Source organism: Bufo bufo, chromosome 2 (assembly GCF_905171765.1).
Source record: "Bufo bufo chromosome 2, aBufBuf1.1, whole genome shotgun sequence".
Classification (NCBI taxonomy): domain Eukaryota; kingdom Metazoa; phylum Chordata; class Amphibia; order Anura; family Bufonidae; genus Bufo; species Bufo bufo.
In genome coordinates this window covers 225429287-225444367 of record NC_053390.1, presented here as the reverse complement: position 1 = coordinate 225444367, position 15081 = coordinate 225429287, and the positions used below count along the sequence as shown (strand labels likewise).

The 15081-nt window shown below is 41.0% G+C and overlaps 1 protein-coding gene across 1 annotated transcript in view; it reads right to left on the bottom strand.

Moving 5' to 3' along the window:
- TMEM132C (transmembrane protein 132C) overlaps nucleotides 1-15081 on the bottom strand; it is an 808013-nt gene that overhangs the window by 387898 nt on the left and 405034 nt on the right. Inside the window, exon 3 of the mRNA XM_040416234.1 lies at nucleotides 1715-1861. Coding sequence (XP_040272168.1) covers nucleotides 1715-1861 — 147 coding nt within the window. The remainder of the gene's footprint in view (nucleotides 1-1714; nucleotides 1862-15081) is intronic.

Sequence of the window (15081 nt, the reverse complement as noted above, 5' to 3'; positions counted from 1 at the left end):
GGCAGAGTGGAATAAGGCTGTGAATAGTTGTACTTAACAGCTCTTCTGAAAATGTTTTATTATTTAAAAAAACGTTCAATTTTAGACTTGATTACATTAAGTGAGTAGAGTGATGCAGCATTAGGCATTTCCTTAAAGACCCTCTACTAGTTGGATCTCCATAAAGAGGATCAGTACCTTCCAAGAGCAGTATGGCATCTCACACAATGTTATCTAGAGATGGATTGTGGTGGTTTGGCTAGTGCTTCAAGGCTCTTTATAAGGCTGGGCATTAACTTACAAGGTAGACTCCTGTAGGTGGCCCTGGAGAGATAGTTTTCCTGCATCTTGAAGAAAGGTTAACCCCATCTGCTATGGGGCTCTGTGGTATCTTTCCTGTCTCCAAGTTGTTTTGTGTGTTTGTTAATGTATCTATATATCGTCTATAGAGATGAGCAAATCGATATCTGGATCCCTTCATCTCTGACCACAGAAACTCCAAGCCGCTGAAGAAGGTCCCTATGGACCGAAACATCCGGCTCACATATGGATAGTGGCTACGCAACATTTAATTTCCTATAAACTGGATCATGAACCTTTTATTGTGAAAATCCCTAAATAAAATGACCTTTAAATTGCAAAGAATATTCCGTGTGCCGCATAATTATACTACTGTTGGATGACCGTCGGGCCTTTGCTGGCACCGGGAAAAGCAAAACAGTGTGCGGTACTCCATTCTCCAATATACTTCTTGGAGTAGTCTCCATATGTTTGTCTACAGGTAAAACTTGTAGTCAGTAACAGGCAGGGGTTGGGACAGGTGGAGAATATGCAAATCAGTGAAACAGGCTGTAGGTCAGGGCAGGCAGTGGAAGGTCAACACAGTACGCAGGCAAGGGCCAGGTCAGGCAGTGAAGGATCAGAATAAGGAAACAGGCAGAGATTGGTACATGGGCAAACAGATGTAACAGCACAACTTATGCAGGGACTAGCAAGATAGAAACACCTATTGCTCAGGCACATTCCCCTAGGGCAAGATGTCTTAAATATCCCAGCACTAACAGCCATTTGTTGAATAAAAATAGGTGGAAACATTTATTAAGACCGGCGATTTAGATGTCAGTCTTAATTGTGCCTCCGCTGCTGGAGAAAGCTCCAAAATGATGTGGAGACACAGGCCTCTACATAACTTTGTCACTTCCTCCAGCAGAACGTGTGACAATCTAAAATCTATGCCAGATGCCTTGCTGGTGTAGATTTAAGTTATTTTGTATGCCACAAACTGATGTACAAAATGATGAATGAAACTTTTAAACCTGTCGGGAAAGTGGCATGAGCGGGGAAAAGTCGCTAATTTTGTTGCAAAAGTCGCAAATGTTATATGCCACAAAAGTGGCGTGTATCAGTTGATAAATGGGCTCCAGGGTGCGCAGGCTAGCCCTCTAAGTGCCGGAGAGTGCAGGAAGACCTTATAGACCTAGTAGGCAAGTGCAGGCAGTGGCCTGAGGTAGAAGATGGGGACACAGAACTCTGGTGGTTGGGTTCACTGCTAGAAGACAGAGAAGAACCAGCGAGCCTGGGTCATACTGAGAGCAGCGGCAGCAGCAAGGTAATTAGAACTGTATTGAGAAAAAATATGCACAGCACTTTGGACCTATATAGATAAAAAGATAAAACCAAATTGGTGGACATTTATTTTAAGGGTCAGCCATAGAACAACTGAGGGGTAACATACCTGTTCCTGGGATTTGGTCCGATTCTCTGACAAGTAACTGTTGTGGTAGAATGTTTGCCACCATTACCCAGTTCTTGATTAACATCCCACTGTCTTTGGTCACTGATCTTCACATTTAGAATGTTGACCCCTTTCTTTACCTTGGCTCTGTTTGGAAAAAGAAAACAATAATTAGTACTTATCATCTAAGGAACAATAATGTGGACAATTTATTTTCTTCTGCATACGTAAATATCATGAATACTCAAGTATTATGAAAATAGCAGGTTGCAAAAAGTTTTGGGTATGTGGAGCTACTAAAAACAATTGACATTGTGGCACCTACAAGCCGCAATTCCTTTGCTATGCCAGACTAGGCCTATGCTGTCTTTCTATGGGTGGCTATAAAGAGGGCTGTCCAGTGCTACCACAGGCTGTTCAGCAACTGCAATATACTGTTATACACTCAGTAGAATACAATACTAAATATAACCAGGTTCCATCATCACCTGCTCATCACCCAGATCCAGGTCCTGGTAAACACACATTCATCATTATCGTCATCATCATCATCACTATTCTTGGATCGTAATATGTCATGGGCTCCACCTCTATATTTGCCCTGAGTACCACTGCTACCATGACTTCCAGTGTCCCTACCATCATCATGGCTACTAAGTGCCACTACTATAACTAACAACACAGCTATGTATTTCAGTCATGTACTCTATCTCTGCCTGAACATCCTCCTCAAGGCAGTCGAAAAATAACTTGTTCCCTTAAGCTAGCTTAGCACCACATAATGGATTTCATAAAAATAATTGGGCCCCATAGCAAGAATGAGTTGGGCCCCCATGTACGGATGTACCAGAACAGGCACTACTGTGATTTTCATTGTTGTGCTCCTATGACAGAGCAGAATAGCAAACGTCACCAGTGCAGATGTGAACAAAGCCTAATATACACCTCAGTTGCTGCAGAGAAGTCTCATCAAGACCAGTTTAGGCCTGTTTCACACTGCCAGTAGTCCCAGCAAGCTGTTCCAGCAGAATACAGCCTGTCGGATCTCTCTGGGTACAATGGGGCCGGCGGACACTCTGATAACCTCTAGCAATGCCGGATCCAGAGAGCTCCAGCAGATGGTCCTCTGCCGAAACAGTTTGCTGGAACTACTAACGGCAGTGTAAAACAGGTGACAATTAGTGGGCAATATATGGAGGGGTAAAAAAGGAGAGAACTACAACTCCCAGCATGTCCAGCCTGTTATTATGGAACTAGTAACATAGTAACATAGTACATAAGGCCGAAAAAAGACATTTGTCCATCCAGTTCGGCTGTTATCCTGCAAGTTGATCCAGAGGAAGGCAAAAAAAAAAAAACCTGTGAGGTAGAAGCCAATTTTCCCCACTTTAGGGGGATAAAAAATTCCTTCCCGACTCCAATTAGGCAATCAGAATAACTCCCTGGATGAACGACCCCTCTCTAGTAGCTATAGCCTGTAATATTATTACGCTCCAGAAATACATCCAGGCCCCTCTTGAATTCCTTTATTGTACTCACCATCACCACCTCCTCAGGCAGAGAGTTCCGTGGTCTCACTGCTCTTACCGTAAAGAATCCTTTTCTATGTTTGTGTACAAACCTTCTTTCCTCCAGATGCAGAGGATGTCCCCTCGTTACAGTCACAGTCCTGGGGATAAATAGATGATGGGATAGATCTCTGTACTGACCCCTGATATATTTATACATATTAATTAGATCTCCCCTCAGTCGTCTTTTTTCTAAAGTGAATAACCCTAATTTTGATAATCTTTCAGGGTACTGTAGTTGCCCCATTCCAGTTATTACTTTAGTTGCCTTCCTCTGGACCTTCTCCAGCTCTGCTATGTCTGCCTTGTTTACAGGAGCCCAGAACTGTACACAGTACTTCATGTGTGGTCTGACTAGTGATTTGTAAAGTGGTAGGACTATGTTCTTATCACCCATTATCAACCCATTATCTTATTGGCCTTGGCAGCAGCTGCCTGACACTGTTTTTTGCAGCTTAGTTTGCTGCTTATTAAAATTCCTAGGTCCTTTTCCATGTCAGTGTTACCGAGTGTTTTATCATTTAGTATGTACGGGTGACTTGCATTATTCCTTCCCATGTGCATAACTTTACATTTGTCAGTGTTAAACTTCATCTGCCACTTATCTGCCCAATCCTCCAATCTATCCAGATCCCTCTGTAGTAGTATTGTCACAACCAGACAGCTGAGAAGCTCTGACAGAAGCCTTTCAGAACCTCCTCCTTGAGTTTTCTTTGTTTTGGTTTTCAGTTCCTCATCTCGTTAGCCTCTCTCAGCTGTCATGTGTTTGGACTGATTGCATCCCTTTAAATTCCTCCCCATAATGCAATAGTGTGCGGCTTATAGAACTTCCTGGAGTGTGTGTGCATGCTGTTCCTATTGCCCAATCTTCTACAAAGATAAGTGCTGTACTTTTATTTGTGATTTTCTGTTTGCTGGATCTCAGTTGACCCTGACTCCCTCCGTGTCTAGTGTAGGGAGCCGGTGGTCGTGTCCCCTCACTATTGTAGGGTGTTCAGGTGGTAGATAGTCGAGGTACGTGGATATGCGACCATCCACCTTTGGGGTGTTCCCATAGGCTGAGCAGTCAGGGAGAGTGACAGTTCTCATGCAGGGGTCTCCCTTTTGTTCCTTAGTTTTGGATCCAGTGAGTCATAGATTCTTTTGCTTTGTCTTATTTTCTGTACACCATCCGTGACATTTATACTGTCCTCTTCAGTTACTTTACTTTAAATTTAATTACTTTACACAGTTTAGTGTCATCTGCGAAAATTGATACTTTACTATGCAAGCCTTCTACAAGATCATTAATAAATATATTGAAGAGAATAGGGCCCAATACTGACCCCTGAGGTACCCCACTAGTGACAGTGACCCAATCTGAGTGTGTACCATTAATAACCACTGTTTTCTATCATTGAGCCAGTTACTTACCCACATACAGACGTTTTCTCCCAGTCCGAGCATTCTCATTTTATATACTAACCTTTTATGTGGTACAGTGTAAAATGCTTTGGAGAAGTCCAGATATACGACATCCATTGATTCGCCGCTGTCAAGTCTAGAACTTACCTCATCATAGAAACTGATTAAATTAGTTTGGCATGACCGATCCCTCATGAAGCCATGCTGATATGGCGTTATTTGCTTATTTCGGTTGAGATGCTCTAAGATAGCATCTCTCAGAAAACCTTCAAACAGTTTACTCACAACAGATGTTAAACTTACCGGCTTATAGTTTCCAGGCTCTGTTTTTGGACCCTTTTTGAATATTGGCACCACATTTGCCATGCGCCAATCCTGTGGGACATTCCCTGTCAGTATAGAGTCCGTAAATATCAGAAATAAGGGTCTGGCTATGACATTACTTAATTCCCTTAGGATACGGGGGTGTATGCCATCCGGTCCTGGCGATTTGTCTATTTTAATCTTTTTAAGTCGCTGATGTACTTCTTCCTGGGTCAGACAGGACACTTTTAATGGGGAATTTATTTTTACATTCTGCATTTCATCTGACAGTTTATTTTCCTCAGTGAATACAGTGGAGAAAAAAATATTTAACAGCTTTGCTTTCTCCTCGTCGCTCTCTGCGACTCCCCCCTCATTACTCTTTAAAGGGCCGACACCTTCAGATTTATACTTTTTAACATTTATATAATTGAAGAACATTTTAGGGTTAGTTTTACTCTCTTTGGCAATTAATCTCTCGGTCTCTAGTTTGGCAGTTTTTATTTGTTTTTTACATGTTCTATTTTTTTCCTTATAGTTTTTCAGTGCCTCCGTGCTACCCTCCTGTTTTAGTGTTTTATATGCTTTCTTTTTGTCATTTATTGCTTTCTTTACAGTTCTATTTATCCACATTGGTTTCTTTTTGTTCCTTAACCTTTTTTTCCCATACGGTATGTACCTCTCACAATGAGATTTTAGGATGTTTTTAAAGATATCCCATTTTGTGGCTGTATTTTTATTTTTGAGGACTTTGTCCCAGTTAATTAGGCCTATGGCCTCTCTTAGTTGGCTATTGCCAAGAACCTGTTTCCCTTATGAGATATACAAGTTTCAGTTTCCCAGTCTATATCTGGGTAGTTGAAGCCCCCCATAATAACCACCTCATTATGATTTGCCGCCTCGTCTATCTCGTTTAGTAGTAGATTTTCTGTGGACTCTGGTATATTAGGTGGTTTATAGTAAACTCCTATTAGTAATTTATTGTTGTTTTTAGCTCCATGTATCTCTACCCACAGTGACTCCACATGTTCATGTCCCTCACTTATATCTTCATGGAGTGTGGGCTTTAGACAGGACTTTACATAAAGGCAAACCCCTCCCCCTCTTTGGTTTTGACGATCCTTTCTAAACAGACTGTAACCTTGTACATTAACTGCCCAGTCATAGCTATCATCCAGCCATGTCTCAGTTATTCCCACTATGTCATAGTCCTCCTCACACATCACTAATTCCAGTTCCCCAGTTTTATTAGTCAGGCTTCTGGCATTAGTATACATACATTTGAGAGGTTTATGTATATTTTTTCCCTACACCTCAAGTTGACATTACAGTTAGAGGGTATAAGAGGAGAAAACTACAACCCCCAGCATTACCAGAATGTTATTATACAGCATCAGAGGATATTGTAAGAGGAGAGAACTACAACTCCCAGCATGCCCAGACTGTTATTGTAGGGCATCAGTGAACATTACATGGAGAGGGATACAGTAGGACAAAATTACAACTCCCAGTATTAGGATGTTATGGGCTATCCCAGGACACCACTCACATCTCCTCCAGGCACACACAGAAATTCCTCCCCATGAGCGACAACGCGTTTCGGAGTAAGTATACTCCTTTCTCAAGTCTGTGGGGTCCGTGCTAATGCAGATAAGCGTAGCTTCTCACATGTGGATAGCCCAAGCTGTAAGATCCATGCAGCTGCAGGCAGCGCTGCCTGCAGCTGCATGAATCTTACAGCTTGGACTATCCACATGTGAGAAGCTACGCTATCTGCATTAGCATGGACCCCACAGACTTGAGAAAGGAGTATACTTACTCTGAAACGCGTTGTCGCTCATTACCAAATAAAAAAAAAGACTTTGTAAATATCAACTGGAGTCATGTTTGCGCCAAGAGGTATCACAGTTGTGTAGTGTCCTGGTACATATCCCCCCATTGAATCTCACATCACTCCTCTGGAGAACTGGCCACTCCACTCACGAGGATTGAGAGATACCGGTAGCACCGACCCACTGATCTCACAAGTGTACACATAAAGGTGAGCACAATAATTGGCACCTTTTGTGTCTGAATAACCTCACAATTTCATACTACCCTATGAGCGCCTCTCCCTTCTTTTTGCCACATATATAGTATAAATACGCGGCACTCAGGGTAGTGTTTGCAATTTGAGATACTTTATTATGTGATTTTCACATTAAAGGGTTCATGATCCAGTTTACAGAAAATGATGTAATAAATGAACACTTCTCATGGTAAAAACAGAACGTTTCGGTCCACAGGGAACTTCTTCAGCAGCTTTAACGATCCCAAAAAAATCAGTTTTATTTTTTTGTTGCCATATTCTGACCCCTATAACTTTTATATGTGTACGTAGTGCACATTTTTTTTGTGGGGCTATCTGTACATGTCATTGATACCATTCTGGTGTGTGTATGACTTTTTGATCACTTTTTATTGAAATTTTGTGGGAAATGAAGCGACCAAAAATGGCGAATTAGCCATTTTGCCGTATTGCCGTATGGGGAATATATTTTTACAGTATATTTATATAGTATGGGTGTTTTTGCATGATGTGCATTTTTTTGGGGGGGGGAGGGGGTGATTTGAATTTATATTAAAAAAAAATGTAACTTTATAATTTTATTTTTTTTACACTTTTTCATAGTTCCCATAGGGAACTATAACAATCAATCATTAGATTGCTATTTTATGCATTAGCATTGGAGTCTATGAGAAATGTACTCGTTTCCTATGGAGCCCTGCTACAGACAAGGTCTCCATAGGAAACACTATGCAGCAGCCTCCTGTTATTCTCAATGACTGAGGCTGCTGCATACAAGCTCTAGCTCCTCCTATCATGCTTACGGATTTGCACACACTCACATGCCTTGCTGAGAATTGACCACGGCATCTGAAGTGGTAAATATCCGGCCAGTTGCAGACCGGAGCCGTTGGTGTCTGCTGTATGAAACAGCAGGCACCCGACTGTTATGGCACCCACTCCTGATCTGTAAAGACCTAGCCAGCATGGTACTAGTACGATGCTGTTCGGAGTTAAGTATGCTTAAAAATCACAATTGCCCGATAAAAAGTGGAAGTACTACACTGCAAGATGATCGCTAATGAACGTTCATACAAACACTCGTTAAAAATCATCTGCCAACAAAAGTGTCAGGTGTAATACAGCCTTAAAATAACACAATGACACACTGACTCATATTTCTATCAGTTAATTGCTTATTATCTATTGTCTTGTCCTCACTGTGAAACACACTCACTCACTGACACTAAACTAGCTGTTTTCTTTGTGTTTAAGATTTCCTTCCGCCTGATGTCATATCCCTCCTATGTCTGACCCCCCCCCCCTCCCTAAAAAAAAAACATGCTATTCTCGGCTGGGATGTTATACAGTGCTTATAACATGTCTACTGAGTCATCACTATATCACAGCTATGGTCCCTCATGATTGGATGAGGCTGATTGCAAGACATTGTGGGCCAGACTACCGGTTAGGGTGCTGTCTGGGGCCATGTGAGCCTCCTTCTTTATCTTCTGATCTGTAAAATGGTGGGCATCATTTTGATCAATTAACACAGTTGAATTCTAATTCTAAAAGTTTCAGATCTGCTTTGAGTTTTTGGGGAAATTCATAAATTTGATTTGTATAGAACTGAATTGCTCTTCTCTAAGTTCAGCCTTCCTATTTGTTTTTTTGCAGATGTTTTTATGTTATTAAATGACTTATTCAAAATGTAAATATTTTGCCTTTCAACTCATTTCTGGGGGTGTTCAGTATACAGATCATGTAACGTGATGGAACAAGGGCCTATAAAATAATGAATATATGCTATATAAATTAGCATGATATGCATTTAAGCTTTATCTCCTAGGATATGAGACTACATTGCTTCTCTGACTGCATTTGACCAACCACATACATATTAACTATTTGCTTCCAGCATACACAATGATTTGGATAGCCGTTGGTGAACAGTAGTGTATGTAAAACAATGCAAATTCTAGGTATTTACATGAATGCACTCGAAACAGCACAGGGGCCAGTATGCTTGACCTTCTCCTCTGTATAATGCAGCTCTATAAACAGCAATGTGAACAAGTGATCTATCTGGAGTTACAACAGCTCATTCCACTATTGTATGGAAGTTTTATTTTTATTTTATGTGAAGCAAAAACATTTATTTTGTGAGCTCATGGTGACTACTTAAAAGTAGGTAACCCAACTAATCACATAAAAGTTCCTAACACAAATATCTAAAATTTGTATATAAAATTTGTCCCAAGACACAAAATCCCTTTGCGCGCAGCAGGTCTGTAGTAAAGTAGGTTCCAATTCACACTCAGTCCTTTGTACAAAAAAATACAAGAAAAAAAAAAGAAAAAAGAGGGGTTAAAGGGGTTCTCCGGGAATTAAGAATATAAAATTATGGAAAATACTTAAATATTACTGTATTATAAATATATTCCAAAATACCTTGCATTAGTTACAGTAGCTTGTTTTGTCTGGGGAGTAAAAATCAGGGGAAATAAAATGGTCGCCATCCTATTAGTACACCCCAAACCTGTCCTAATCACACAGCAGGACAGGTTACGTCAGAACACTGAGCTGAAGAGTTGCCTTATCCTTCTCTCTGCTCTGCTTGTCAGGGATTATGATCCTGAACACAGCTGATAAGATCCTCAGCTTAATCTATGTAGGAATGGAGTTCATGAGGAGACATAAAGTACAGAGAGGAGGTGGGGGTGTGACTAATGAACAGCAGCACTTGTATGCAGTTTCCATTACCACAGCCACACATCACCACAGTCTGTCCTGTCTGTCTTCTCTGTACTTCATGTCTCCTCATGAACTCCATTCCCACAGATTCAGTTCTTATCAGCTGTATTCAGTATCATAATCCCTGACAAGTAGAGCAGAGAGGAGGGTGAAGCAGTTCTTTAGCTCAGTGTTGTGAAGTAACTTGTCCCCCTGTGTGATTAGGACAAGTTTTGTGTATATTAATAGGAAGGCAACCATTAGATGCTATAAGAGCAATCATATAATAAATACTATACATGGAGAAGTGCATGCAGTTCTTCACTTGAAATTTCAGCAACATGAGAGGAAGAGGAGAGTGGAGCAGGCTATGGGGAACATCTGGTTGGCACAAAGCACATCTCTTATATGCCAGGTAGAACCGGTCCACTCAATAGGCTTACAATTAGGATTGAGCGAACCCGAACTTTAGGATTTTTGGACCCCGGACCCGAACCCAAACTTTTCAGTAAAAGTTCGGGTTCAGGTTCGGTGTTCGGCGAGTTAATGGCGCTTTTTGAAAAGCTGCAGAGCAGCCATTCAACAAGCGTTTAACTCATGTGCCCTTAGAAGCCATCACAGCCATGCCTACTAATGGCAAGGCTGTGATTGGCCAGTGCAGCGTGTGACCCAGCCTCTATATAAGCTGGAGTCACGTAGCGCTGCACGTCACTCTGCTCCTATTAGTGTAGGGATAGGATGCTGCTGCTGTGAGGGAGAGAATAGGAAATAATCTTTTATCAGAAGTGCTTGTTAACTCAGCGATCCACAGCGATTTTGTTTTGTGGGTGCAGTGCACAATTTTTTTACCCTGCCCTGAGCCCAGTGACACAGAAAAATAACTTTTATCAGTCTGTTAGTTAGGTGGACGTCGGCGGCCATTTTATGGAAGTTCAGTGCACCAGCACAGCATATGTGCATTTGTGACAGTCAAGTACAAGCTTTAAATACTGCAATTATATTCTGGGTTTAAAAAAAACACCCATTTTTGGCAATACCCTATGTCTGGGGCCTTTGCTGCATTTGTCACAGTGAAATACAAGCTTGAAATACTGCAATAATATTCTGGGTTTAAAAAAACACCAATTTTTGGCAATACCCTACATCTGGGGCCTTTGCTGCATTTGTCACTGTGAAATACAAGCTTGAAATACTGCAACACTATTCTGGGTTTAAAAAAAATACCAATTTTTGGCAATACCCTACATCTGGGGCCTTTGCTGCATTTGTCACTGTGAAATACAAGCTTGAAATACTGCAACAATATTCTGGGTTTAAAAAAACACCCATTTTTTGCAAGACCCTACATCTGGGGCCTTTGCTGCATTTGTCAGTGTGAAATACAAGCTTGAAATACTGCAATAATATTCTGGGTTTAAAAAAACACCCATTTTTGGCAATACCCTACATCTTACATCTGGTGCCTTTGCTGCATTTGTCACAGTGAAATGCAAGTTTAAAATACTGCAATAATATTCAAGGTTTAAAAAAACACAAATTTTTTGCAAGATGATAAATTTGCGGCCTTTGCTACATTTTTCACAGTGAAATGCAAGTGTTAGATACTACTGTTCTATTCTGTTATTAAAAAAACACCCATTTTGGGGAAGATAATAAATTTGCAGCTTTTGCTGCATTTCTGACAGTCCAATACAAGCGTTATATTCTGGTATTAAAAAAACACACATTTTGGGCAAGATACTAAATTTGCAGTCTTTGCTGCATTTGTCACAGTGAAATACAAGCTTGAAAAACTGTTCTAATATTCTGTTATTAAAAAACACCTATTTTGGGCAAGACCCTACATCTGGGGCCTTTGCTGCATTTGTCACTATGAAATACAAGCTTGAAATACTGCAATAATATTCTGGGTTTAAAAAAACACCAATTTTTGGCAATACCCTACATCTGGGGCCTTTGCTGCATTTGTCACTGTGAAATACAAGCTTGAAATACTGCAACACTATTCTGGGTTTAAAAAAAATACCAATTTTTGGCAATACCCTACATCTGGGGCCTTTGCTGCATTTGTCACTGTGAAATACAAGCTTGAAATACTGCAACACTATTCTGGGTTTAAAAAAAAATACCAATTTTTGGCAATACCCTACATCTGGGGCCTTTGCTGCATTTGTCACTGTGAAATACAAGCTTGAAATACTGCAACAATATTCTGGGTTTAAAAAAACACCCATTTTTTGCAAGACCCTACATCTGGGGCCTTTGCTGCATTTGTCAGTGTGAAATACAAGCTTGAAATACTGCAATAATATTCTGGGTTTAAAAAAACACCCATTTTTGGCAATACCCTACATCTTACATCTGGTGCCTTTGCTGCATTTGTCACAGTGAAATGCAAGTTTAAAATACTGCAATAATATTCAAGGTTTAAAAAAACACAAATTTTTTGCAAGATAATAAATTTGCGGCCTTTGCTACATTTTTCACAGTGAAATGCAAGTGTTAGATACTGCTGTTCTATTCTGTTATTAAAAAAACACCCATTTTGGGGAAGATAATAAATTTGCAGCTTTTGCTGCATTTCTGACAGTCCAATACAAGCGTTATATTCTGGTATTAAAAAAACACACATTTTGGGCAAGATACTAAATTTGCAGTCTTTGCTGCATTTGTCACAGTGAAATACAAGCTTGAAAAACTGTTCTAATATTCTGTTATTAAAAAACACCTATTTTGGGCAAGACCCTACATCTGGGGCCTTTGCTGCATTTGTCACTATGAAATACAAGCTTGAAATACTGCAATAATATTCTGGGTTTAAAAAAACACCCATTTTTGGCAAGACCCTATATCTGGGGCTTTTGCTGCATTTGTCACTATGAAATACAAGCTTGAAATACTGCAATTATATTCTGGGTTTTAAAAAACACCCTTTTTTTTTAGCAATAACCTACATCTGGGGCCTTTGCTAAATTTGTCACTGTGAAATGCAAGCCTGAAATACTGCAATAATATTCTGGGTTTAAAAAAACACCCATTTTTGGCAATACCCTAAATCTGAGGCCTTTGCTGCATTTGTCACTGTTAAATACAAGCTTGAAATACTGAAATAATATTCTGGGTTTAAAAAACACCCATTTTTGGCAATACCCTACATCTGGGGCCTTTGCTGCATTTGTCACAGTGAAATACAATCAGTCAATACTCCAATTACATTGTTGGTTGACAAATTAAAAAATTTTGGGACCATGAAGTAATTGTATAAAATTCACCTGTCACACTGTTGTGGGAGGTCAATGGATGAAATGAAATGTGATCGAGCGGAAATGTGGGACAAATTATTGAAATGGTGTTCTTATTAAAACGTAACTTTTAATTGATTTCAGATAGAAAAAAGTCCCTAAATATAAACAAAATAACAAATGAGTGCAAAAATTACACATGAGAAAATTGATACGCGGCGGCACCTGAGAGTATAACCTGGCTGCGCCTGAAAGCAAGACATAGTCCTGGAAGCGCTGCCATCTCCAGCGCGGACTGCGCATGTGCGGGTGCGTGAACCACCCCCATCACGTCACCGCGCTGCGCTCCAAGCCTCACTCTGAGGTGCGATCAGATCTGCGCATGCGCGGGTACGCAAACCTCCCTCATCGCGTCACTGCACTGCGCTCCAAGCCTCCTTCTGAGGCATGATCAGATTTAAAAACAGCGCGAGCGGGCGTCCTTGGGTAGGTTGCACCATAACCTCAGGACATATTGCGGCGCTGTTCTAGAGGGACCTGCACATCAGCAGACCTACCTGCCTTGATATATGGCCCCATCGCTTTAGGCCTGTTTTCAGCCCTGATATACAGTGGATTCCACACCAGGGGCTCATTATTTGTAAGTGTCCTCCACTCACTCTGTAATACTTGAATATCTCCAGTGTGAATGTTAGAATCATCTTGGAGTAATATCCCAGGTGATTCATGCCCTGCTCGACTGCACAACAGTTTCCCTGATGATTTGTACATGAAAAATGCATGTAGGGATTAGCTGCACTAGGGCACAACAGGGCCAAGTAGTGTAAGGGTAAGGTTCCGGACGGGATCGTTCTTTTTAGGACGAGTGCTCCGTGGTTGGGAGACCAGGGACAAATCAGTATCCCTATCCTAGGGTGAAATAGGGACTTAGAGCCCTCTGTCATCCATGTCCGGTGCCTACCACTAAGAATTTATTTTCAGTACGACGAAAATCTGAACATCCACAATGACCGGATGACACCTGGGTTACGGTAGGACAACCGGTTATACTCTCAGGTGCCGCCGCGTACCAATTTTCTCATGTGTAATTTTTGCACTCATTTGTTATTTTGTTTATATTTAGGGACTTTTTTCTATCCTGATATCAATTAAAAGTTATGTTTTAATAAGATCACCATTTTAATTATTTGCCCCACATTTCCGCTTGATCACATTTAATTTCATCCATTGACCTCCCTTGGATGTGGTATCCCTTTCTCATGCTCCCTCTCCGGCGTGGAACCATAATTCACCACTAACCGTGATCAACATGGTAGGCGCAGAAAAGAACATCGAAAGTTGATAGAGCAGATATCAAATTAGATCGTGGACATCACGGGGACGTGCAACATGGTGGAGCAGTATGTGTGCACACGCCTACACGTACTGACTGATGGTTCTGCCCCTTCAACTTCTGGGTCTCCAAATTGGGCACATGGCCTGAGCTTGCCCTTTACCCCTTGGAGGTGCTGGCCTGCCCTGTAGCCAGTGTATTATCTGAACGTGTGTTTAGCACGACTGGAGGGAGTTATCACAGATTATATTTCCCAATGTTTTGGGGTGTACCCTAATTTAAAAAAAAATTTAAAATTAAAACCAAAAACCAGTGTTGGCTACCTCCTCCTCCTCCACCACCGCTTCCACCTACACCGCTGCATCCACCGCCTCCTCAACCTCCTATTCCATATGGACCTCGTCCTCCTAGATCAAGATTATAACTTTTTATTTTTGTGTATTTTATGTTATTTTAAGTCATATCCCTATCCACATTTGTTTGCAGAGCACTTGCCATGCTCTTAACCACATTTTGCAGCCCTCTAGCCCTTTCCATGACTTTTTTAGAGCCATTTTTGTGCTCCAAAGTTCGGGTCCCCATTGACTTCAATGGGGTTCGGGTTCGGGTCTGGGGTCAAGTTCGGGTCAAGTTCGGGTCCCGAACTCTAACTATTTTGTGAAGCTCGGCCGAACCCGCTCAACTCTACTTACAATATGTTCTGTACATTTGCAGAAACCAACATAGAGAAGGAAGAA